Source organism: Rhinoraja longicauda, chromosome 1 (assembly GCF_053455715.1).
Source record: "Rhinoraja longicauda isolate Sanriku21f chromosome 1, sRhiLon1.1, whole genome shotgun sequence".
Classification (NCBI taxonomy): domain Eukaryota; kingdom Metazoa; phylum Chordata; class Chondrichthyes; order Rajiformes; family Arhynchobatidae; genus Rhinoraja; species Rhinoraja longicauda.
Genome location: NC_135953.1, coordinates 64,851,558 through 64,874,924, shown reverse-complemented (window position 1 = coordinate 64,874,924; position 23,367 = coordinate 64,851,558). Strand labels below are relative to the sequence as shown.

Below are 23,367 nucleotides of genomic sequence, written 5' to 3'. Positions count from 1 at the left end.
TTTGCTTGTAGTCACGGCCTGCTAACACAACCTTAACAGCAAGAGCAGAAGGTGCTTCAGAATCTTCCCAACTTTTCTTCTTCAGGCAATCCTATTGTATACAGGATAATTGCTTCCACTCCATTCCTGCAGGTTCTAATGTCTTCTGTGGGATCTGCTGGATCTGCTACTGGTGAGAGGTCTGGAGCTCCATGGGACGGTTGAGCAAGTGGGTTGATTGGATTACAGTGGGCTCCTGGCCTCCACGTGCTCCTGACACAGAGACTCAATTTGCTTTGAGCCTTCCAAAATGGATCTCTGTTATATTGTGCATTTTCAACTCACGGATTCCCAAGACTTAGTGCAAATATGACAATTTTTAATTGGAGCTTCAAGAATATTCTTGGAGCATTCTGGTGCTAGTTTCTGGAGTCTCTCGGCTGCATGTGGGTGATGTGGCCAGCCCACTGGTTGAATGTGGTCAGAATTTTGATTCCGAGAATGCTGTTCAAGAAGATGACCACAACATTGGTCCATAACACAGATAGTGGCGACACGGTGGGGCAACGGTAGAGCTACTGCCTTATAGCGCCAGAGATTGGCTTTGATCCCGACTACACGTGCTGTCTGTAGAGTTTGTACATTCTCCCCGTGACCAGCGTGGGATTTCTCTGAGATCTTTGGTTTCCTCCCACACTCCAAAGATTTACCGGTTTGGAGGTTAATTGGCTTGGTAAACTTGTAAATTATCCCTAGTGTGCAGGATAGCGTTAGTGTGCAGGAATTGCTGGTTGGTGTGGACTTGGTGGGCCTAAGGGCCTGTTTCCACACTGTATCTCTAAAATAAAATGGACTAAACCTAACCTACCCATGGACTCGGAGGGTTTTGTGGCTGCAGTATTGGTTTTACTTCTCCATGGATTTGAGGTGCCTTTAGTAAGTAATCAAGGTCTCATAAATGCACAGTAAGGAAGACTATAAGCTTTTTGGTGGGTTTGAGTTCGAGTCATAGAGTGATACAGTGTGGAAACAGGCCCTTCGGCCCAACTGTCTCAACTACACTAGTCCCACTTGCCTGCGCTTGGTCCATATCCCTCCAAACCTGTCCTATCCATGTACCTGTCTAACTGTTTCTTAAACAATGGGATAGTCCCAGCCTCAACTACCTCCTCTGGCAGCTTGTTACATACACCCACCACCCTTTGTGTGAAAAGTTACCCCTCGGATTCCAACTAAATCTTTTCCCCTTCATCTTAAATCTATGTCCTCTGGTCCTCGATTCTCCTTCTCCAGGGGAAAGACTGTGCATCTACCCGATCTATTCCTCCTATAATTTTGTATTCCTCTGTAAGATCACCCCTCATCCTCCTGCGCTCCATGGAATAGAGACCCAGCCTACACAACCTCTCCCTGTAGCTCACACCCTCTTGTCCTGGCAACATCCTCGTAAATCTTTTCTGAACCTTTTCAAGCTTGACAATATCGGTCCTATAACATGGTGCCCAGAACTGCACACAATATTCTAAATGTGGTCTCACCAACATCTTGTACAACTGCAACATGACCTCCCAACTTCTATACTCAATACTCTGACTGATGAAGGCCAAAGGCCAAAGTGACCACCTTATCTACCTGCGACTCGACCTTCAAGGAACCATGCACCTGAACTCTGAGATGTCTCTGCTCTACAACACAACCCAGAGGCCTACCATTTACTGTGTAGGTCCTGCCCTTGTTCGACATTCCAAAATGCAATACCTCACACTTCTTTGTATTAAATTCCATCAACCATTCCTCCGCCCACCTGGCCAATTGATCCAGATCCTGCTGCAATCATTCATAACCATCTTCACTATCTGCAAAACCAATAACTTTTGTATTATCAGCAAACTTGCTAATATTGCCCTGTATGCTCTCATCCAAATCATTGATGCAGATGGCAAACTGTATCGGGCCCAGCACCGAACCCTGAGGCATACCACTGGTCACAGGCCTGTAGTCTGAGAAGCAACCTTCCACCATCACCCTTTGCTTCCTTCCATGGAGCCACTTTGCTATGCATTCAGCTATCTCTCCTTTGATCCCATGTGATCTAACCTTTCAGAGCAGCCTACCATGGGAAACTTGTCGAACGCCTTACTGAAGTCCATGTCCACAGCATCTGCAGCTCTGCCCTCATCAACCTTTTTGGTCACATCTTCAAAAAAATCAATCAGATTTGTGAGACACGACCTCCCACAAATCTATGCGGGACAAAACTATGCTGACTATCCCTAATCACCCCTTGCCCATCTAAATGCCTGCATATCCTATCCCTCAGAATATTCTCCAGTAACATGTCTACTACAGTTAAGCTCACCAGCCTACAGTTCCAGCATTTTCCCTGCAGCCTTTCTTGAAAAGAGGCACAACATTTGCCCCCCTCGAATCCTCTGGCACCTCTCCTGTATTTAAGGACGACTCGTAAATTTCAACCAGGGCTCCTGCAATTTCCTCTCTAGTTTCCCACAATGTCCTCGATAATATCTGATCAGGCCACAGAGATCTGTCTACTTTCAAACACGACAGTACCTTCAGTACTTCCTCGACGGCAACCCTGGCTTCCAGTGACTGCTCCAATTTCCTCCGTCCTACTGTCTTTCTGCTCGGTAAATACAGAGGAGAAATACCCATTGAGGACCTTGCCCATCTCCTGTGGCTCCACACAGAGGTGACCACTTTGATTCATGAGAGGTCCCACTCTCTCTCCAGTTACCCTTTTCCCCCTTATGTATTTATAAAATCTTTTGGGATTGTCCTTAATGCTACCCGCCAGAGCTATCTCCTGGCCCCTTTTTGCTCTTCTGATTTCCTTTTTTAGTTTATTCCATAGTTCCCGAAACTCCTCCAGGGATGCATTTGATCCCAGCTGCTATGCCTGTCCCATGCATCCTTCATGTTTTTGACTAACGTCTCAATTTCCCTCGTCTGCCAAGCTTCCTTACGTTTGCCTGCCTTGCCCTTCACTCTAATGGGGACGTACACATCCTGCGCTTTCTTCAGTACACTTTTAAAAACATCCCATTTGGCCGATGTTCCTTTCCCCTCTAATAACCTGCTCCAGTCAACTTGAGCGAGACCTTCTCTCATACCCTCAAGTTGGTCTTACCCCGGTTGTTCTTTCAAGGCCCTTTTCCAGTGATAGCCAATCCTGATGCTGGGGAATTGGCATCAATGGTGAATTTATTTGCAAAATGGCTCCAGATATAAGATCTCTAATAGAACTGTCATTATGGATCTTGGGTGTCAGAGCAGGGTGGTGTATGGCAGTGGGAAATTGCTGAAGGATCTTAGCCTTCTGGATCCTTTGCATAAAACCTACACTCTCATAAACATCAGTAAAAAATCGTTAGGAGTCAGCAATCATCCATATGCCTCAATGATTGAAGTTGGGTGGTTTGTCTCTAGCATGCTGGCAGAGAAGGGCAGCACAGTAATGTAGCGATGAAGTTACTGCCTTTTGGTGCCAGAGACCCGGGTTCAATGCTGGCAGAGAAGGGCAGCACACTAGTGTAGCGATAGAGTTACTGCCTAATGGCGCCAGAGACCCGGGTTCAATGCTGACTATGGGTGCTGTCTGGAGTTTGTACATTCTCTCTGTGACCGCGTGGGTTTTCTTGAGGTGCTCCGGTTTCCACCCACATTGCAAAGATATACAGGTTTGTGAACGCAAATGAAAAAGAAAAGATTTTCACAGAAAATCAAATAAAATCATAAGTCTGGTCTGTGACTGGTGATTTTTCTTCCAAGTTGCTTATTCTTTTCACAGGTGGAACTTCAAGTCCTGAAGATCCAATAACAAACATAGTTGGTTGGTGTTCTATCTGTGCTAGGGAGGTCAGCAGATTCAGAAAATGGATATAGCTCACTTATGAAGCATGTAAGCAGATCAAGTTCAGGCGGAACTTGTGGAAATGAAACCATGGGGCTTTTTCAACTAGGGATTAAGATCTTCATGGGTATGTTAAAATAAAGCCTTTGTGACCTCAACCTTGTCAGAAAATATGCTTTGCAACTTTCACAGATCAAGGGCATCCAATGTGTTTTCCATAATCCAAGTCTCTACTGCCTGGAATTTACCAGCGCAGGCATCGAGAGCCTGGAATTCTGCAGTGTAACATCTTTTAGCCGAAATTCAATGTTTAGGCAAAGATACCATTAATGCTTTTCAACTGGGGTACATTATCCTTGACTTAGACTGCAGTAGCCATTCCTGCCTGGTTGCTATCTGGGAATTGAACTGAATGAGTGATTATCTGAATCTGTAACAATCTCTATACTCCCCATTGCTCTGTTTAATGTGGATATCATGCAGAAAGGGAGATGACATAGTTCACATGGTGCCCACAAAGAGCATTACACAGAGGATTAGTGCTGTTTGGACTCGTGTGCCTTTCAAGCAAACATTCAGACCAAAGGTCCACGGATGATCAAAACATACCCCTGTGAGTTTCCCTAGTGAGAGTTCTAACAGCTGTGATGAGGATTTTGAGATGGGATTTTCAGCTCATTTTTATCATCATTACAGATAACAAAGAGGGTGGAATGAGGGACCTTTAACATCCCAACGCTCCGCTTTCACATAGATCAGAGTGGGAAGCGCATAATGAACCAGATGCAGCTGGTTGGCACGCGTGTCAGGAGATGTTCTTTGCCATCTGTGCTAGTTACAATGGATACAACTTCTGAAAGCAAAGAATTTCCGCATAATTCCAAAGCAGGTCCCTTAAACTCCAGCAAGCACATTAAGTTCAGTCAAAGAGAGAGTGTGGGCCATCTGTACTCTCACCATCTGGACCGTTATTATTCAGCTGCCCATCAGGCTCCTTAAGTTGCGATGAATAATGTATGGTTCAGCATACAGAAGTTCATAACGTACAAAGGAAAGACATGTCAAACCCATCATCCACTATTGCTGATTTTAAGGTGTATTACAACATTATTCTTTTAATGTGCGTAAAAATAATGTAATGTTGAAAACTACGTCAGATAGAACACATATAGCTTTCTACAACAAGGATAAAGTTAACAGCAATCTGTAACTGGAAGTATGTTATTTATAGCATATATAGTCTTTTAAAATGGAAAAACTAACTCCGGTCTTGACAGTCTGATAGACAAATAGTACCTCTGAAATGTGAGCCATATTGGAAGACCTTGACCCTTGGATTTTCTCACGCTTTGGCTATCCTGTTAGCTAACTAAATGCTGCTCAGGGCGGCAGTTTATATGGTCAAGTTAATGGCAAGACAGAGCACCTGATATTTCCATAATTACTTCAATGATGGCAAATGGTGGACTTATAACACTACTTGGAATGTCCCTGCAGCAAAAATATTCTATGTAAAGATGACACAACTACTGCTAATGGAGGCCTGATGACATCCCCACAGGCTTTCTTCATTCCGATCACACATCTCATTGCTTTCCATCTGCCCTTTTACCCTACTACTGCAGGATTCATAATTGGTTTCTATCTCTATTCCTTGGAAGAAAATAACATATTTATTTTGTTCACTGTAGCACGTTTTGCAAACTTCAAAGCGTAACCTTTGTCAAGCTTGATATTTCAGGCCTTTCTTGAATTAAACACTTGGGATTCTATCTTCCACTACAATGTACATTTAGAACAGAATCTAAAACATAAAACAGGCCTTTGACCCACCATGTCTGTGCCAATAATAATGCCAGTCTAACCAATCTCATCTGCTTGCACATGGTCTGTTTCCCTCTGGTCCTTTCCTATTCATGTGTCTGTCTAAATGCCTCATTAACATTGCTATGATAGAACTTAGAACAATAGAGCACAGGTTTGGCCCACAATGTCTGTGCCAAACATGATGCAAAGGTCTGCCTGCCCATAATCCATATCCCTCCATTCCCTGCATATCCATGTGCCTATTCAAAAAATGACCCAATTATTTCAGAAGAAAGTTTCTTCTTCTTCTGCTTCAGCTTCCACCCCATGTCAGCATGTTCCAGGCACCAATTATTGTCTTGGTTACCAGGTTAGCAGCTAATGCTCTAAACTAATTGTTTCACCCATCTACCACCAGAACAGTGTAACTGCAATGTGTCATATTTACATAATGAACTGCAGCAATTCACTGAGGCATCTTCACCAGTATCTTTTAATTCTAAAATCTCGTACAGTTGGAAGGATAAATAGGGTTGATTCTTGGGAAAGATAAAACATCTACACTGTTTCTGTACCACTGAATATCAAGGTCTGAAAATAAAACATATTCCTTCAGTGTTGCCAGTCTAATTACTGGAATCCCTATTCAACAACACTCTGTGAGTATCTTCACTAAACAACTGAGGGGGTTGGTTCTTGAAGGTGCTTCAACACAACTATTTTAAGGTCAATTGGAGCTGAGCAAAATATGCTGACAGTGACTCTCGCCTCCTGTAAATGAAAAACAAAGAAAATGCTTTTCTGGACTCATTTTGCCAACACTAAACAAACAACAATCTCTTCCAAAAAAAAGCTGAAGTAACTCACCGGGTCAGGCAGCATCTCTGGAGAACCAGCATCTGCAGTTCCTTGTTTCAATAATCTCTTCACCATTACTTACCCACTTTGTAAAATGCATAATTGGTCAGACGATTTTCCTGGAGGTGTTTGTGGTATTATTTTGAGATTTTATAATATACTTAAAATTAATTTTTATTGCCCTCTCATTATCGTTTGTAAAATCTGAACGCATTATCAAATTGATTCCGTGTCAGAGCTATTGTTTTAAAACTAAAACAACACAGCACAGATCCCTCTGGAGCACTAGAATAATTCAGCTAATACCTTGCAATTAATTATGCAGTGCACATGAAATCTTGACAATTCCGTTTTTAAACTGTATTGCGTACCAATAGATGGCATTAGGAAACTTGCAGCAAATATTTCCACAAATATGGCATTAATGGACTGTGCTCCATTCTCTGTGGAATTCCAAGGGATGCATTCAGAGCAGCAACAGACTTAGTTAACATCAGGGGATCATTCTAGCTGCTGTACCATGATATGCCTGTGCTTTGTTTAGAATGGCTTCACACACGAGAGGAAAAATCTCACATGCATGAGTGCAAAATCCTCACAGGCCCGAGTGGATAAATAAGGATGATTCTTTGAAGTATTCTATTTTCCCGTGACCGATCCTGTCATTGAGAATATTTTTTTTTTTAAATGATCCAACAAACTGTTTGCATGTTCAGTCCGATACTGAAAATTACCCAATTATTTCAGAGGAACGTTAGAACAATTGTTATTGACTGCAGTATGATAATGGACAGAATATTATGGTCAGCAAATTATAGTTCCAGCTGGTTTAATGGCCAGCAAATGATATTTCCTCTGCTGCTGGCCAACCATTAGACTGTGGAGTATATTCATCAAAACGAGCTGAGTTAACAATCAGCTTCCTCGTGATGTTTCTACTATCATAGAGGGCAGATTTCAGCTGAATCCATTCATTTCAGGAGCTATCAAGACACAGCAGAAAGGATTGGAGATGGCCAAGGCAATGGGACCAGAGAATTTTGCACATGAGGTACTGAAGACCTGTGCTTCCAAATTAACCATACCTATAGCCAAGCTGTTCCATACAATTACAACATTGGCATCTATCCAGAAATTGTTGAGGTATGACTAAACAAGCAAATCCATTCAGATTAATTGCCACCTAACTTGATTGCTCTGAAATCTTCAGTGAAACGGTGACCGTGATTTAACAACACGAGTTTTCAATAAACTGCTCACTAATATCCAGTCTGGGCTTCTCCAGAACCATTCAGCTCCAGACGTTTTCACGGTTATTGGCTCAACTTAGACTAATAAACTGAATTCCAGGGGTGAAGTGAGAGTAATTGCCCTTGACAGCATTGCAACATCATTCTCACAAGGAAACAGCAGAGAGCATTGGAGATGGGACAAGAAAACATTCCACTCATGTGAAGACAATAGGAACTGCAGATGCTGGAATCTTGAGCAAAGCACAAAATGCTGGAGGGACTCAGCGGATCAGACAGCATCAGCGGAGGGAATAGGCTTGTGATGTTTCAGGTCAAGTCGGGGAGAGAAAAATGGAAAGGAGAGGTGGGTTGGATTGGAAGATGGGTGGTATAAGTGACAAAGAAGACAAATGGTATAAGATAAGGGTTGAAGAGGAGTGAAATGTAAAGTCAGAAGGGGGATATAGGTGAAAGGAATAGAGGGAGGGGGGAGTTCAGGGATAAAAGGGGAATGAAGGATACGTGGCTGGGAGATGAGTATATGAGGAAAGGAAAGGAGCAGCATGACTGGTGAATCTGTGGAATTCTTTGCCATCTGGAGGCAAAGTCAGTGGATATTTTTAAGGCAGAGATACATTTTTGATTAGTACAGGTGTCAGAGGTTATGGGGAGAAGGCAGGAGCATGGGGTTAAGAGGGAGAGATAGATCAGCCATGATTGAATAGCTGAGTAGACTTGATGGGCTGAATGGCCTAATTCTACTCCTATCACTTATGACCTTATGATGATCTTATGACATGGCGGGGAGATAGTGGGAGAACTGGGTGGGGATGTAACACATGAAATAGAGAGCAGGTACAAGGGTTATTATTTGAAACTGGAGAATTCAACGTTCGTACCATTGTGTTGTAAGCCACCCGTGGAATATGTGGTTCCTCCAGTTTGCATTTGGTCTCATTCTGGCAATGTTTAGATTAGTTTACTTTGGAGATACAGTGCGGAAACAGGCCCTTTGGCCCACCAAGAATGCAACGACCCACATTTCCTGTACGCTAGCCCTTACCTACATACTAGGGACAATTTACAATTCTTACCGACGCCAATTAACCTACAAACCTGTATGTCTTTGGAATGTGGGAGGAAACTGAGAGCTCCCGGCAAAAACACACGTGGTCTCGGGAGAACGTGCAAACTCCATACTGACAGCATGGTGGAGGAGGTCAAGGGCACAAAGATCAGTATGGGAATGGAATTGGAAAGTGTTTCACTCCTTTGACATCAAGGAGCCTGGGAAAACTGGTCAACGGGCATCAAAGGGAAAACACTACGATGATTGGAGTCATAACTCGCACAAAGGACATTGATGGAGGTCAATCATTCTTAGGATATTTCCGCAAGTTTTCAGTAGGTCAGTGGGGTCCTCGAACTCACAATAGTGAAGAAACGGTGATATATCTCCCTATCAAAATGGTGTGTGTCTGAGGGGAACCTAATTTTCTCCAATGTGATTGAGAGATTATCTTTAACTGTTTAATTAATGACTTTCCTTCCTTCATAAGACACAGAGTGGTTTTGTTTGCCGATGTTTGCACAACATTCACTTCCATTCATCATTTTCCAGCAAATGAAGTAGCCCATATTAATACACCATTTAGGCGTGGCCTGGTTAGTGATGTGTAACATTCATGCCATAAGCTTCTCCAATGAGGAAGAAACCAACCACCAATTGATGTACAATTTCTTCATCATTGATGCGTCCCCCACCGGTAATATTCCAGGGGTCACCATGAAGCAGAAACTCAGCTGGATCACCAATATAAATACCATGGCTGCAAGAACAGCTTGGAGGCTGATTATCCTATGAGTCAATTCTTTTCCATCCTAAAAACGTTACAATTCATGAATATGTGGAATACGTTCCACTGATGCAATTCCTGCATTATTTACAAACTCAACACCATCCAGGGCAAAGCAACCTGTTTCATTGACACCCCATCCACACCACTCTAAACATTCATTCTGCCCACCATCAGGGCGTCATGGCTGCAGTGTGTACTGTCTATAGATTACACCCCAGTTACTCACCTGGGCCACCCTGACAGTACCTCCCTAATCTATGAGCTCAACCAACAAGGACAACACAGAAGCACAACCGCCTGCAGGTTCCCCCTCCATTGCACACCATTTTGATAGGGAGATCTATCACTGTTTCTTCATTGTTGCTGAGTCTAAATTGTGCAATCCACTCCCCAACATTATTGTGGGAGTATCTTTGTATCTTCACGAGAAGGACAACATCAATTCATGAAGTTAGCTCACCACAATCTACTTGAGAACAATTAGGAAAGGACAATAAACGCTGACCTTGCCAGCTCAGCCCACATCCCCAAAAGGAGAATTAAAGCAAATTCTCTGCACTTTTATTATAATCGCAGAGCAATGTACAGAAAATAATACTGTTTGTGAGCTTTAGAGAGGAGAATATAATTTTAGACACAAAGTACTGGAGTAACTCAGCGGGTTAGGCAGCATCTCCGGAGGATCTCTGCTGCTTGACCCACTGAGTTACTCCAGCACTTTGTGTCTATCTTTGGTATAGATCAGCATCTGCAGTTCTATGTTTCTGTATATAATTTTAGTCTGCCATATGAATAAAATGGTCATTGTTATATTGCACCTCCTCAGATTCCAAGGTTACACTTCACCAGTCCAAGTTTAGATGCTATTAGATTGACCAAATCAACGAAAATTCTCATCATCAATTTAGTTGACGTAATTAAGATGGAAAAGCAAAAGTTTGTAGTAGTATGGTCATTGGAGATGGGCAAATCTAAAATGATTGATGCTTAATACGTGTATATATTCTCCATTAATGGGAATCTATCCAAGGGAAATCTCAAGTTAGGAAGGATGGGGTCTAGTTCCAAAATTCAATCTAATAACCTTGTACATTTAATATTTTTAATGGATCATTCTGATTGATGATCGAAATACTGAATTCTCATATGACTCATCAGAAATGTTTCAGTGCCTGATTCAGGTTTAATTTGTAATTTTTAAGGCCCATCAAAATTTTGCAAGTCAATTGATGTTGTCTGACAAATAAAAGCAAACCTACAGATAAAGTGACTCTTCTTCAATAAACTGTTTTTTTCTGTGGCTTCGATCTGTAATATAATGGGGATACAACTGTTATAAACAGACTCAAATGGTTGAAAAGACTGCTGTTGGGAAATTCTCTGTAAACCAGTGATAATGCTTGCCAATTGTGTCCTCTCTAGTATCTGTTATGTGGGTTATTCCTTGAAATATGGGAGCATTTCAGTCAGTAAAATTGAATGAATTGAGTGACCCCAGTAACTTAATGAGCAAAACAAAAGTTATAGTTTAGCTCCTGGCACATCACTGACAACTGAACAACAAGCCTAGTAAAAAGTAATATTGGTACACAGTCAACCATGTACAACACACAGGGACTGATTGACTCACCATATTAATCGCATCAACTGGTCCAATGCTATTCACGTAGATGTCACTTTCAATCATTGTTGGTCTCACTGTAAAATTACCACATTTCCATTGTAACCACGACAGAAGTATAACACATTACTTAATTTTAAAAGCTTTTATCTATTTCTCAGCTGAGCAATATAAAATCACATTTATCAAAAAACATCTGTTGAAATTGTGTGGTGTAAATTGTGTAAATGTTGTTATTATAACTTGGGAACAGAGAAAATGTGCTTTCTTTTAATGGAAGTTCTGGTTAAGACAGAATATGCAAGGGTATAGGAGGTCCACTCAGATATTTAACTTTAAATTGGTGTTTTTCATTGGTGCTTTTTACATTACAATTACCCTTAAGATACCATTATTTTTAACAATGAAAAAAACAGCTGCTCCTTACATTTATAGGTGAATATTTACTTACATGAATGCAGATGGAGTACATTTAGTTTAATACAATCTGTCGAGCAGTCAAAATATTGGCTAAAGCAATATCCTTTCGACCACCTTTACTAAAATATCAAAACTGCAAATATAATCATCCATTACAGTTAAACATAACCTATGAATGGGTGTTTACTTAATGACCACCCATCATCATACCCCAACTAAGGAAGTCATGCTTATGACAATTAACAACATTGGTATTCAGGAACATGATCAGGCCAATTAGCTCTTCGAATCAGATCCACCACTCAATCCGATTTTGGTTAATCTGTCATGCAGTTCCATAATGGCACCTTCCCCACAAGCCTCTCAATACTTTTATTTAACAAAACAATATTAATTTCAGATTTAAACAGTTGCCCTGGTTTTGGTTACCAGTTGGAAAAAGCATTCCAAATTTGAGGAAATGTGTCACATGCATTTCTGATTAGCTTGACTCTTATCATTGAAAGTCCTCTTCTTCCAGTAAATGTCCTGGCATTGCCAACTCAAAATGATTTTTCTTCCAATACCTTGATTATTCCCCGTAATACCATGAAAATTGATCAAATCATCCCACAGCGTTCTAAATTGAAGCAGATACAATTGTCATTTATCCACTTAACTGCCAACACTGCCTTGAGGAAATAAAAAAGAGCTTAATATATTTTAATTTACTCTAATGTTTTTGAAGTATTTGCAGTACTTTTTTTATTACTTTTCAATCTGTTGCTCCAAAAGTAGGGTGCATTGTGGCCAGGTTTAGAAAATTCTCTTATTACCTCTATTCTGTACTGTGAACCCAACACAAATCACAATATCTTCTTCAATCTTCATTCACACATGTCCCACTGCCCCTCAGCAATATCATCTAAAACACAATGTCATTTTCCACAATGCCCTTCTCAACCTTAACACATGCGTTGACCGCCTCTAACTTGCCTGGTTGCTTACCCGGCATCTACTAGTGGATGGATAGAAATTATGACCCATTAAATATTGGAGGCTAAAGCCATTGGCTTCAGAAGATTCACCAAACTCTGCCTCCTGCCCTCCAGCATCATCTATGGAACTGTCTAAAATTAAATATGTGTAAGAAGGAACTGCAGATGTTAGTTTATACCAAAGATAGACACAAAATGCTGGAGTAACTCAGTGGCTAAGGTAGTATCTCTGGAGAATAAAATAGGATCTGAAAAATGGGTTCAGACACAAAACGTCCCCTATTCTTTTTCTCCAGAGATGCTGCCTGACCACCTGAATTACTCCAGCATTTTGTGTATACAAAATATAGCTAGATTCTGTATAACCTCACTACCCTTTTTAACCTGAGAGGAGCCACAGACCAGATATCATCTCATCATTAAGTTTGCCTGTTTTACCCCATGTAACCCTGCCGAACTCCACTCTGGCTCAATCCATTTGCTCTTGACTGCGGAAACCCACTTTTAACTTCTCAAGTTGACTGTTTAACATGGCCATGATCAGCGTTCCCTTTTGGTAACCACCACCCGCTGGGAGACTCAAGTGCCATAAATTTGTCATTTGCCCTGATGTTGAATGGAGGTGCTAATAATTGTTTTGTGCCAGGCAATTCCCGGCATATATTTTTGGAATTAGGCATCAAGGGGGTAGATGAGGAGAAATGCTGGTGGCTCCAGACTATAGGTCTGGGCAGGGCCCAAATTGAAGCTGTTTAGAGTTTGTAGGCATAGAGGAGTTTAGAGAGGAAGTCAAGAACATTTAAACAGGAGCCTGGAAAAAATGACAACACATAATGTTTATCAGGAGCATATGTTTTTTTGGGCATAGCATTTGGCCTTTTGATTTCAAAATAGTATCAGATGTGGAACTGAACAATCAATTGTCAAGAGTGCTAATAAACCCAGACTATGCAGGAATGACAAATCACTATGCAAAGCTGATTGGACATTTTTCTAGTTCATACCTCAGCTCTATCTAAGTCTCTGTTAATCAACTATTTTCGTATAAGAGTTCAGCAGCAGGAAAATTGCACCCTGTGGTATGTAGAAGTGCCTTTAAGATCTAATTGCACCATGTGGTAAAACTTTCAAGGCTCTGTTTACACCAGTCTCTGCTATTAGTTGGAAACTTGTTATTGTTAATTAATTAGGTTTTGTTGGTAGAAGGGTTTCGACCTGACAAGTCACACATTCCTTTTCTCCAGAGATGCTGCCTGACCCGTTGAGTTACTCCAGCATTTTGTGTTTATCGTTCGTTGACAGTTCTCCCTCTGTAATTTGACCTAACAAATCATGAAACCCAACAGAAGAAAAACTTGCAGATTTTACATTCGCAGCCAGCTTGAGAATGCACTGCTCAAGGGAAGAGCAGGAGAGTAATTCAGTTCTGATATAATGGATACACAAGAAACTGCAGATGGTGGAATTCTTCGCAAAACACAAATTGCTGGAATTAGTCAGTGGGAAGGAAAGGACAGGAGACGTTTGGGTTGGGACATCCTGACCTGAAACGTTGCCTGTCCATTTCCTCCACAGATGCTGCTTGAGCTGTTGCAATCTCCGGCACTTTCTCCATATAATGGAGAATTGGGCTCATCTGAGTGAAGCAGAACAGAGGCAGGCAGTGAACATAGCAAATATATTGGAGAACTTGAGAGAAACTGTGGATTGGATACTTCCTTCTGCGTTGTGGAACCAAATGCTCATGGAGGAGGAGACAAGTGACATTGTCTCAGTCACAAGGGAGGTCACAGACCAGAGACACCCAAGAAGAGGAAGGTGATATTGTTACCAATGGTGGAGCTGGACATGCAGAAGACCCAATAAGTCCACTAATGGTACAAAATGTAGGCAACATCCAACTCGAGCAGAAAGCAGAAAGTAAAAAATATCAAAGGGATATTAAATATTTTAAAAATCTTGATCCAGCACCGTCAGTGATTTATACACATAAGCAGGAACCTGAGGAGATGGTGGGTGAACAGAATCTGGAGCATACTGTCCGAGCCAGTTGTAGAGGCAACAGAGACTTGTAATCAATGGTAGAGGTTGAGTCATGGCATTTGAAAAGTCACAACTTTGAAGGCAATGGACAAAATGCTGGCAAACGGGATTCGTATTTAGGGATGGTCAATGTAACAAAATAACTGCAGATGCTGGTACAAATCGAAGGTATTTATTCACAAAATGTTGGAATAACTCAGCAGGTCAGGCAGCATCTCAGGAGAGAAGGAATGGGTAATGTTTCGGGTGGAGACCCTTCTTCAGACGGATGTCAGGGGGGCGGGACAAAGGAAGGATATAGGTGGAGACAGGAAGATAGAGGGAGATAGAAACATAGAAACATAGAAAATAGGTGCAGGAGTAGGCCATTTGGGAAGGGGGAGGGGAAGAGAGGGACAGAGGAACTATTTAAAGTGGGAGAAGTTAATGTTCATACTGCTGGTCAGCATGGATTTGTTAGGCCAAAGGGCCTGTTTCTATGTTGTATGTCTCAATTATTTTACAACAACAAAGAAACTACATTCAAACATGTAAATAAAATATCGAAGGCATTCTCTTAGGTTGTAAATGCTGATTATCTGGGTGCCCGGCAACAAGGGAATAAGCCTATTGTGCTAAACCAGATGCTAGCTTGGGAAGAAAATGTCAACTGCAGATGCACTACAGAGTCCACTGTGAGGTCAACAATAAAACTACAAGTGTAACAAATTTGTTTTAATAGGGAAAAAAAGTATATGTAAGTGCAAGTATATGTTCATGAACTGAATACTAGATAGTATGGGTTTCGATGCTCTATTGTACCAGAGAGTTTGGAGACACAAGAGACTGCAGATGCTGTAGTATGGAGCACAAAACAAATTGTTGGAGGAGCTTAGTGGGTCAGGTAGTATCTATCGAGGGAGAGGGATGGTCGACGTTTAGGCCAAGTCCCTGCATCAGGACTGAGAGTGTAAATGGGAGATCACCAGGGTAAAGAGATGGGAGGGTGAGGTTGGCAGGATCAGGCAGGTGATAGATCAGAATAGATGAGGAAGAGGGTGATGAGTGAACAGAGGGTGGAAGGGACTTGTGGAGTTGGGAGATGGCAGCTAATAGGGGATTGTCTCGACAGATAGAGAGAGAAAAAAAAGGGCAGATGGAGCTTGGCCGAGTAGGGAAAGTGAACGTAGAAACAAGGACTGGAAGGTGACAAATGAAGACACATGAGGCTGCAGATTCTGGAGACTGATAAGTAAGGAAAGAAGGAAGTGGAACCAGATAAGGAATGGTGATGCGCAGATGGAACAAGTTGGGGGATGGGATTGGAGATCCTGTAGATGATGTGTGTGGGTGATAAGTGGATGGGACCAGGTGGAGGAGAGGAGAACCCGAATGAATCAGGAAAGAGAAATATGCCCAAGGGGTGTAGGTTATCTGAAGTTGGAAAATTCATCACTCATACCATTAGGCTGTGGGCTAATGGTGGAATATGAGGGCTTCTTTTAGTTTGTTTGCCTTCAATCTGGCAGTGGAGAAGGCCAAGGACAGACAAATGATGTGGGAATCAGATGGGAAGTTGAAATGATATGTGGCTGGGAGTTCAGGATCGTCATTGCGGACAGAGTGCAGATGTTCAGAAAACGGTTGTGGAGTCTACGTAGAGGCCACATTGAATGCAATGGACAAGGTTGGAGGAGGCACTTCATCTGGAAGGGCTGTTTAGATCCCTGAATGTCGGTGAGGAAGAGGAGTCGAGACAAGTGTTGCTCCTTCTATGGTTGAAGAGGAAAGTGTCGGAAGAAGGTCATGGATAGATGGGTAGGGATGAGCAGACCAAGATGTCATGGAGGGAGTGGTCCTTGCAGAAACCAATAGGTGGGGGAATGGAAGATGTGATTGTCAGCATCCCATTGCAGTTGGCAGAAGTGACAAAGGATGATGTGCTGGATGTGAAGGCTGATAGGGTAAAAGATAAAGACCAAGGAAAATCAATCTCTGTTCTGTGGGGGAGGGGAGTGAGAGCACCAAATGTAGGAATTGGGAATGAAGGCTCCATCAATCATGCTAGAGGGGGGAGTTTATTGCCTTCAGAAAAGTCATTCTGTAGATAGCTCAATCTCTGCTTTGAAGAACAGCAATACTAAATAGCTTGCAAACAGTAAAACCTATATCAGTAGAATCTATGTGCTGTGTTCAAAGGAACCGTCAACCTCAATAAGGGTTGGTTCTTGATTGACTTCTATTTCCTTTGGCTGCAACTCTAGCAGCAGTTAGCCTTTGCTGGGCAGAAAAGCCAGCGGTCCAAGGGGGACAATCCCTGTCAGACAGAAAAGAAAAGGGCCAACGACAGATACAAGATGCTGGGATAACTCAGCGGGTCAGGCAGCATTTGTGGAGAAAATGGGTAGGTGACGTTTCGGGTGGGGATCCTTCCTCATACTTGCAGTCTGAAAAGGGCCATGTTGGTGAAGGACAAGGGAAGGAGGAGTTTCAAGGAAAACCATTATCTGAGGGTTTGGGAAGCACTCCAACCTATTCTCCTGTAATCCTGTACTTAAATCTTCTTGGAATAAAGTCCAACATGTTGATTGTAGAAACAATGAAATGCAGATTCTGGTTAATACACAAAGAACTGGAGTAACTCAGCAAGTGAGGCAGCATCTCTGGAGAACTAGAGTGCGGTCCTGAGCTACTTTCTACCTCACTGGAGACCCTTCAGATTATCTTTAATCAGACTTTACTGGACTTAGTAAATTCTCTTTATCATGTATTTCTACATTGTTGATGGTTCGATTGTAATCATGTATCGTCTTTCTGTTGACTGGTTAGCACACAACATAAGCCTAGTAAACTAAACTAATAAAAAAAACTAAACCAAGGCCATGGTCGGCTCGAGACCCTTCCAAACATGGATAGGTCTCAACCCAAAACTTCACCTATCCATGTTCTCCAGAGGTGCTGCCTGACCTGCTGAGTTACTGCAGCATTTTGTGTCCAACATGTTGTTTGCCTTTCCAATACTTACTGTACCTGCAGTTTAACTTTCTCTGATTCATATACGAGAACACTCAAGTTTTTTTGCACACCAGCTCCTTTCAATCCTTCATCATTTGAAAAAAATCACTCCTCAGTTTTATTTTTCCCTACTCGTGGATAACCTCACATTTTTCCATACTACATAGCACTGGCCACAATGTCCTTCCCCATTCGCCTGGTCCATTAATATCATCCAATGCCTCTCTCCATCTTCTTAGCAACCCTCAATGGAACCTATCTTGTATATATGTAGCATATAGTCCCTTCAAACAAATCGTTGATAGAAATTGTGAATGACAATGCCCCAATGCTAATTACTGAAGCACCTCACTTTTCTGTCCTACCTGTCCTACTGAAAATGACCCATTAATTCCAACTCTGTTTTTTTAAAATCTTTAATCAGTCCTCAGACCCTGCCAATATATTACATACCAGCCCTTGTGCTCTAATTTATTTAATCACTTCCTTTGAAGCACCTTTTCAAAGATCTCCTGAATGCCAAGTATATCACACCCAATGACTCCTCATTATCTATGCTGCTTATTAACTCCCCAAAAAACTAATGAATTCATCAAACATGACATTAATTTCATAAATTCATATTGATCATGAGGTCCCAGGGATTTAGTTACTTTCCGTTCCATTCAATACTTCCATTTCTAATAATGATAATATATTACACTTTCCTCAGTTTCCTCAGTAAAATGTAGTTTCTCTATTTCAGGCACTGCCCATTGTGTGAACTATTTCCAATCATTTTTTATTTATTTCATAATTTGAAAAAAAATATGAGGCAGCACAGTGATGCAGCTGGTAGAACCACAGCCTCACAGCACCAGAAACCCAGGTTCGATCCTGATCTCAGGTGCTGTCTGTGTAGAGTTTGTACGTTCTCCCTGTGACCATATGGGACTTCTCAAGATGCTCTGGTTTCCTCCCACATCACAAAGACATGCGGGTTTGTAGGTTAATTGGCCTCTATAAATTATGCCTAATGTGTAGGGTGTGGATACAACAGTCGGATAACAGAACTAGTGTGAACAGGTGATCAATGATGGGTGTGGACTGGGTGGCCCAAAGGGCCTGCTTCCATATTAATTAGTCAACAAAGTTTGTTTTTGTATGGAATGTTCTGCTCCGCCTTCACTTTGATTCCCAGATTATTTCAAAATACAGAACAATGTCACTCAAATGAATGTTTACAATTTTTATTTTTACAGTTGATGCTCCATCGAACTCCCAAATAAGTTGTGTGCACTGACAAATTAATTTAGATTAGTTTTGTTTAAAGATACAGCATGGAAACAGGCCCACCGAGTCCACACCAGTGATCACCCACACACTAGTTCTATCCTATATACTTGGGACAGAAGCCAATTAACCTACAAACCTGCGCGTCTTTGGAATCTAGGAGGAAACCTAAGCACCCAGAGAAATCCTACAGTCTTAGAGAGTACGTACAAACTCTGTACAGTCAGCATCTGAGTCAGAATCGAACCCGGGCCACTGGTACAGTCAGGCAGCAAATCTATTGCTGCACCACTATGCCACCCACTGTCCGCCAACTAATAAATTACCGGTATTAGTTTGTGAAAAATGCAATAAATTGTGTAAAAAAAACTTACCTCCTATATCTGGTCTAAGTTTGTTGTCATATCCTTTCAGTAAGTTATTCAGAATATTGGTCACATCACTCTCATGGACTCTTGGTGCCAGGACCCACGTTCTATTTAACATTGTGTCCTCATAATCTTCCTCATCCACTTTGTTTGCACTAAACAAAAAAGATGGTACATTATGTTAGAAGCAATAAAAGAAAAAATACCAGATAACTAAAGCAGCATATTACAATGATCTTGCTATCATTATTTACCTAAAGGAAATTCAAAGGCCTTATATGTCAAAATCTATCATGTCCCAGTAAGAACTGGACGGCAAACTAAGGAAAGTATTTTATTCTTAAAGGACGTTTGTAAAAATTGAATCATAGAATAATGCAGCCACAGAAGCAGGTCATTCTGCACATTGTACCAGTGTTACCTGTTTTGAAAGCATTGTCCAATTCGAGCCACTTTTCTCCTCTCCTGCCAGCAAATATCTTATTTTCAAGCTGCTCTTGAAAGAGTTGTAAACAGGACTTCCAGATCTCACTGCTTGTGCATCATCAGTTCTCAAAATAGTACAATTTGTACTGTACTACCACTCCGTGATGTCTCTCTCCATAGGTACACTGCGCTCTTTTTTTGCATGAAATTGTATCAATCATTCGTCTGTCTTATTACTAGTTTGTCCGTGGCCTTCGGAAGTCTGTTCCTATCTTGTGTGCCATTTGTAATGTTGCCATGTTTTGCCACAATTTACAAACTTTAAAATTGCTATTATAATTCATTATAATTCATACATGACAAGAAAAGGCAGCAATCCCAAGGGAATCCCACTGCAGTATATACTTGTCCCCAGTAAGAGATGTTCTGGTGTTTGTTGTACTAATAGAGGTTTATTCAGAAATTTCAGAAGAGGAGTGCGAGTAAATGAAAGGGAAAGATGAAGATATACTGCAAGTATACCACCAGGGTGTGCGAATATATTTTGTTTTGTTTTGCTTTTTAGTTTAGAGATACAGAAAGGTAACAGACCCTTCACCTCACTAAGTCCACGCTGACTTTGACCACCCGTTCACACTAGTTCTACCTTATCCCACTTTCTCATCCACTTCCTACATATTAGGGGAAATATACAGAAGCCAATTAACCTACAAACCCGTACGTCTTTTGGATGTCTTTACGGAGGAAACCCATGCAATCACAGGGGAAACATGCAAACTCCACACCGATAGCACCCAAGGTCAAAATCGAACAAAGGTGTCTGGTGCTGTAAGGCTGCTGTACTATTTTTTTGTACAAGAATCCAGAGGCCCTTTTGTACCTCTGGATTTGGTCCTCAGTACCTGATTGCTAATGCTCCACCAACATTGTAACCTAAATAAAACACATCACTGCATTGGTACTCTTTCCATTTGTACTTGTATAGCTTGATATGCCCTTACTTATTCTTAGCATTATTACTGTCCTTTGCTATATGTGTAATAATCATAAAATGAAGGAAACTATTTCCAAACATTAGAAGATTAGAATAGTTAAATGGTTTGTTTCCTATCATAGTGTGCAAATCTACAGCTTTGTAGTGGCAGCATACGGCTTTTTATCCTCCGCGGATGTAGATGGCATTGAGGTGAATAGATGGCCCATGGTGCCCTGGTGCAATATTCTATACACTGCACCATTTCTGCAGCTATCTTGAAAGTTTGTTGAATATTTTGCTGACGCTCTGCTGTTTTTCTACTCCTTTGGCCTTTTGGTGTCTTTCACCCACTGCAGCAATACATTGTGCTGCTGACATGAAGCTTAATCTGTTCTGTCACAGCACTTGCACAAAGATATACACTACCACATCGCCAGCCATGTTGTGAGAGGCAAGCACTTGTTTAGAACGGCCCATAGGCTTTTGATCTGGGGTGAGCAATGAACCATTAATTAGATGCTCTCTGTTTTGACTGAATTCATGCTGCAAATTTAATAAAACTAAGAGCTTATATCATGAATTCCTTATACAGCGATAAACCAAAATAGGAGTGGGAGAATATCATTACCACAATCATTTATCTGGGTAGCTTTGGTGAATGACAACTTGCAAGTGAAGACTTTTGAATGCATGGTTTTGAGATCTCCCTATTCCCAAATTTATCAAAGAAAATGAAAGTTGCTGCCTGACCTGCTGAGTTACTCCAGCATTTTGTGAATAAATACCTTCGAAAGAAAATGAAATGAATGGCATGGGCCTGAAGTGTTTTTTTAACTTCTATACTACTCTTTGTTATGACATTAGAAATTCCATTAGCTGATCCTTTACTTTATTTGTTTCTTCATCCCGTCCCGCTTTTCCCTCCATTCACTCTGTCGCTGTAAAAATATTGATGTTAGTTTTGAGTATAATCCAAACCTTCAAAGATATCTGTATTCTAAAGAGTTATAATCTGAGTGGAGAAATTTCCCTTCTTTTCATTCCTAAATGTCTGACCTTTTCTCCTGAGACTTTGACCTTGGATTTTAAACTTTCCAAATGCCCTTCAAGTCCTACCCTACTAATTCCTCTCAGAATCAAATGTTTTTCACAGAGATCATCCTTTATTTTTTTATGAATTGAAGGCAATCTTGTAAATCTTTCCTCAATTAGAACGATCCTTCAACATTGAGGACAGTATTGTAAATCTACATTATATTTCTTGCAGGGTTTACCCATGGTTAGGTATAGACATCAAAACAGGAATAAGTACTAGAAGTATGATCTCAGCAAAGCGTTGTATAATTGAAATAAGACTTCTTTATCTTTGCACAGTAATCATCTTGCAATAAATGTCCATGCCCCATTTGCCATCCAACTTAACTGCCGTATCCGTATTAACATTCTATATTTTCTGAAACAACATACCAAAGGTCCCACTATAAACCAAAATTAATTAGTTTCTCACCATTTAAAATGTATTCTGCCTTTTTCTTAATTTCATCAAAGTGAAATACTTCAGCTTCACTGACATTTGTCTCCATCTGATACCTTCCTCCTTGTTGAGACCCTTTGGTAGATATTTAGAGTCCTGTTCAGTGTTTACTTTCCCACGTAGCTCAGTAATATCAGCCAACATGGAAATGGCACACACTTTCTCTTGTTATTAATTTGGATTACAAATAGTCGCGACTCCTTAGTAAAGCATCTGACACCTCTCACTAACAGCCCTTAACTAATCGATTCATGATAATACATCACCTCCTTAGGAGCCCCTTTTTGTGTGAAACGTGTTCAGATGCTATTGATATAATGCAACTATTAGTTCATCCTTCTTTACTTGCTAGTTAAATGGGCACTTCCGCTTTCCCTTTCATAAAACAATGTTGTCTCTGTCAGATCATATTGTAATTTTTTCAGCTCCTCCTACCATGCCATTGTTGCTGACATACAAGTAAAGTTTGCACTTAGTTAGAACAATCCAGAAAAGCAGAAATCATGAAGAAGTGGCAATGAACCCCTCACAATGGCACCCTGCACGTCATCTGTAATACAATGCTATCAGAGTGGTGTGGCTATACCAGTAAGTGGTGGGGAATGTCCACAAAAGTGGGCTCCGTTAGATGTGCAGGACTAGTGTTTTTACACAGAGGGCGGTGAGTGCCTGCAACGCGCTGATAAGGATGGATGTTGAAGCAGGTGTGTTAATGTCATTTAAAAATACTTTTTAGATAGGCATAGGGATATGCGTTGAACGAAAGGAATATGGGTTATAAGCAGGTAGATAAGTGAAGGTCTTGGCATCATGTCTGGCACAGACACGAGCTTGTGTTTTACTGTTCTATGTTCTATGTTCCAATAGCTGGATTTTTCACTAACGCATGATCCGACAAATAACAGCAAATTGCTGACCATGCCTTGGAACTTCTGAGTTTCTGTTGAAATCAGAAAATTGCTCACAGTAACTTGTAGAAATATCAGCGATTATGCAGGAAAATTTTGACTTTTCTGCAAAATCTAGACATATATCCCTATTAATTAGTCAGGAGTTACCAATTTTCTCTCTTCTTCCTTAAATATCAGTGATACAGTTGCTATATTCCAATTTTCCTGATCTAATGTAAAA

At 41.1% G+C, this 23,367-nt stretch overlaps 1 protein-coding gene across 2 annotated transcripts in view; it reads right to left on the bottom strand.

The window, feature by feature from the left end:
• The window catches only part of gabrg1 (gamma-aminobutyric acid type A receptor subunit gamma1), a 145,374-nt gene that overhangs the window by 57,180 nt on the left and 64,827 nt on the right, over positions 1 to 23,367 (bottom strand). For both annotated transcript variants that reach the window (XM_078399036.1, XM_078399045.1), the window contains exons 2-3: positions 19,307 to 19,455; positions 11,236 to 11,303 (exon numbers count right to left, since the gene is read on the bottom strand). In XM_078399036.1, the coding sequence (XP_078255162.1) occupies positions 11,236 to 11,303; positions 19,307 to 19,455 (217 nt within the window). The remainder of the gene's footprint in view (positions 1 to 11,235; positions 11,304 to 19,306; positions 19,456 to 23,367) is intronic.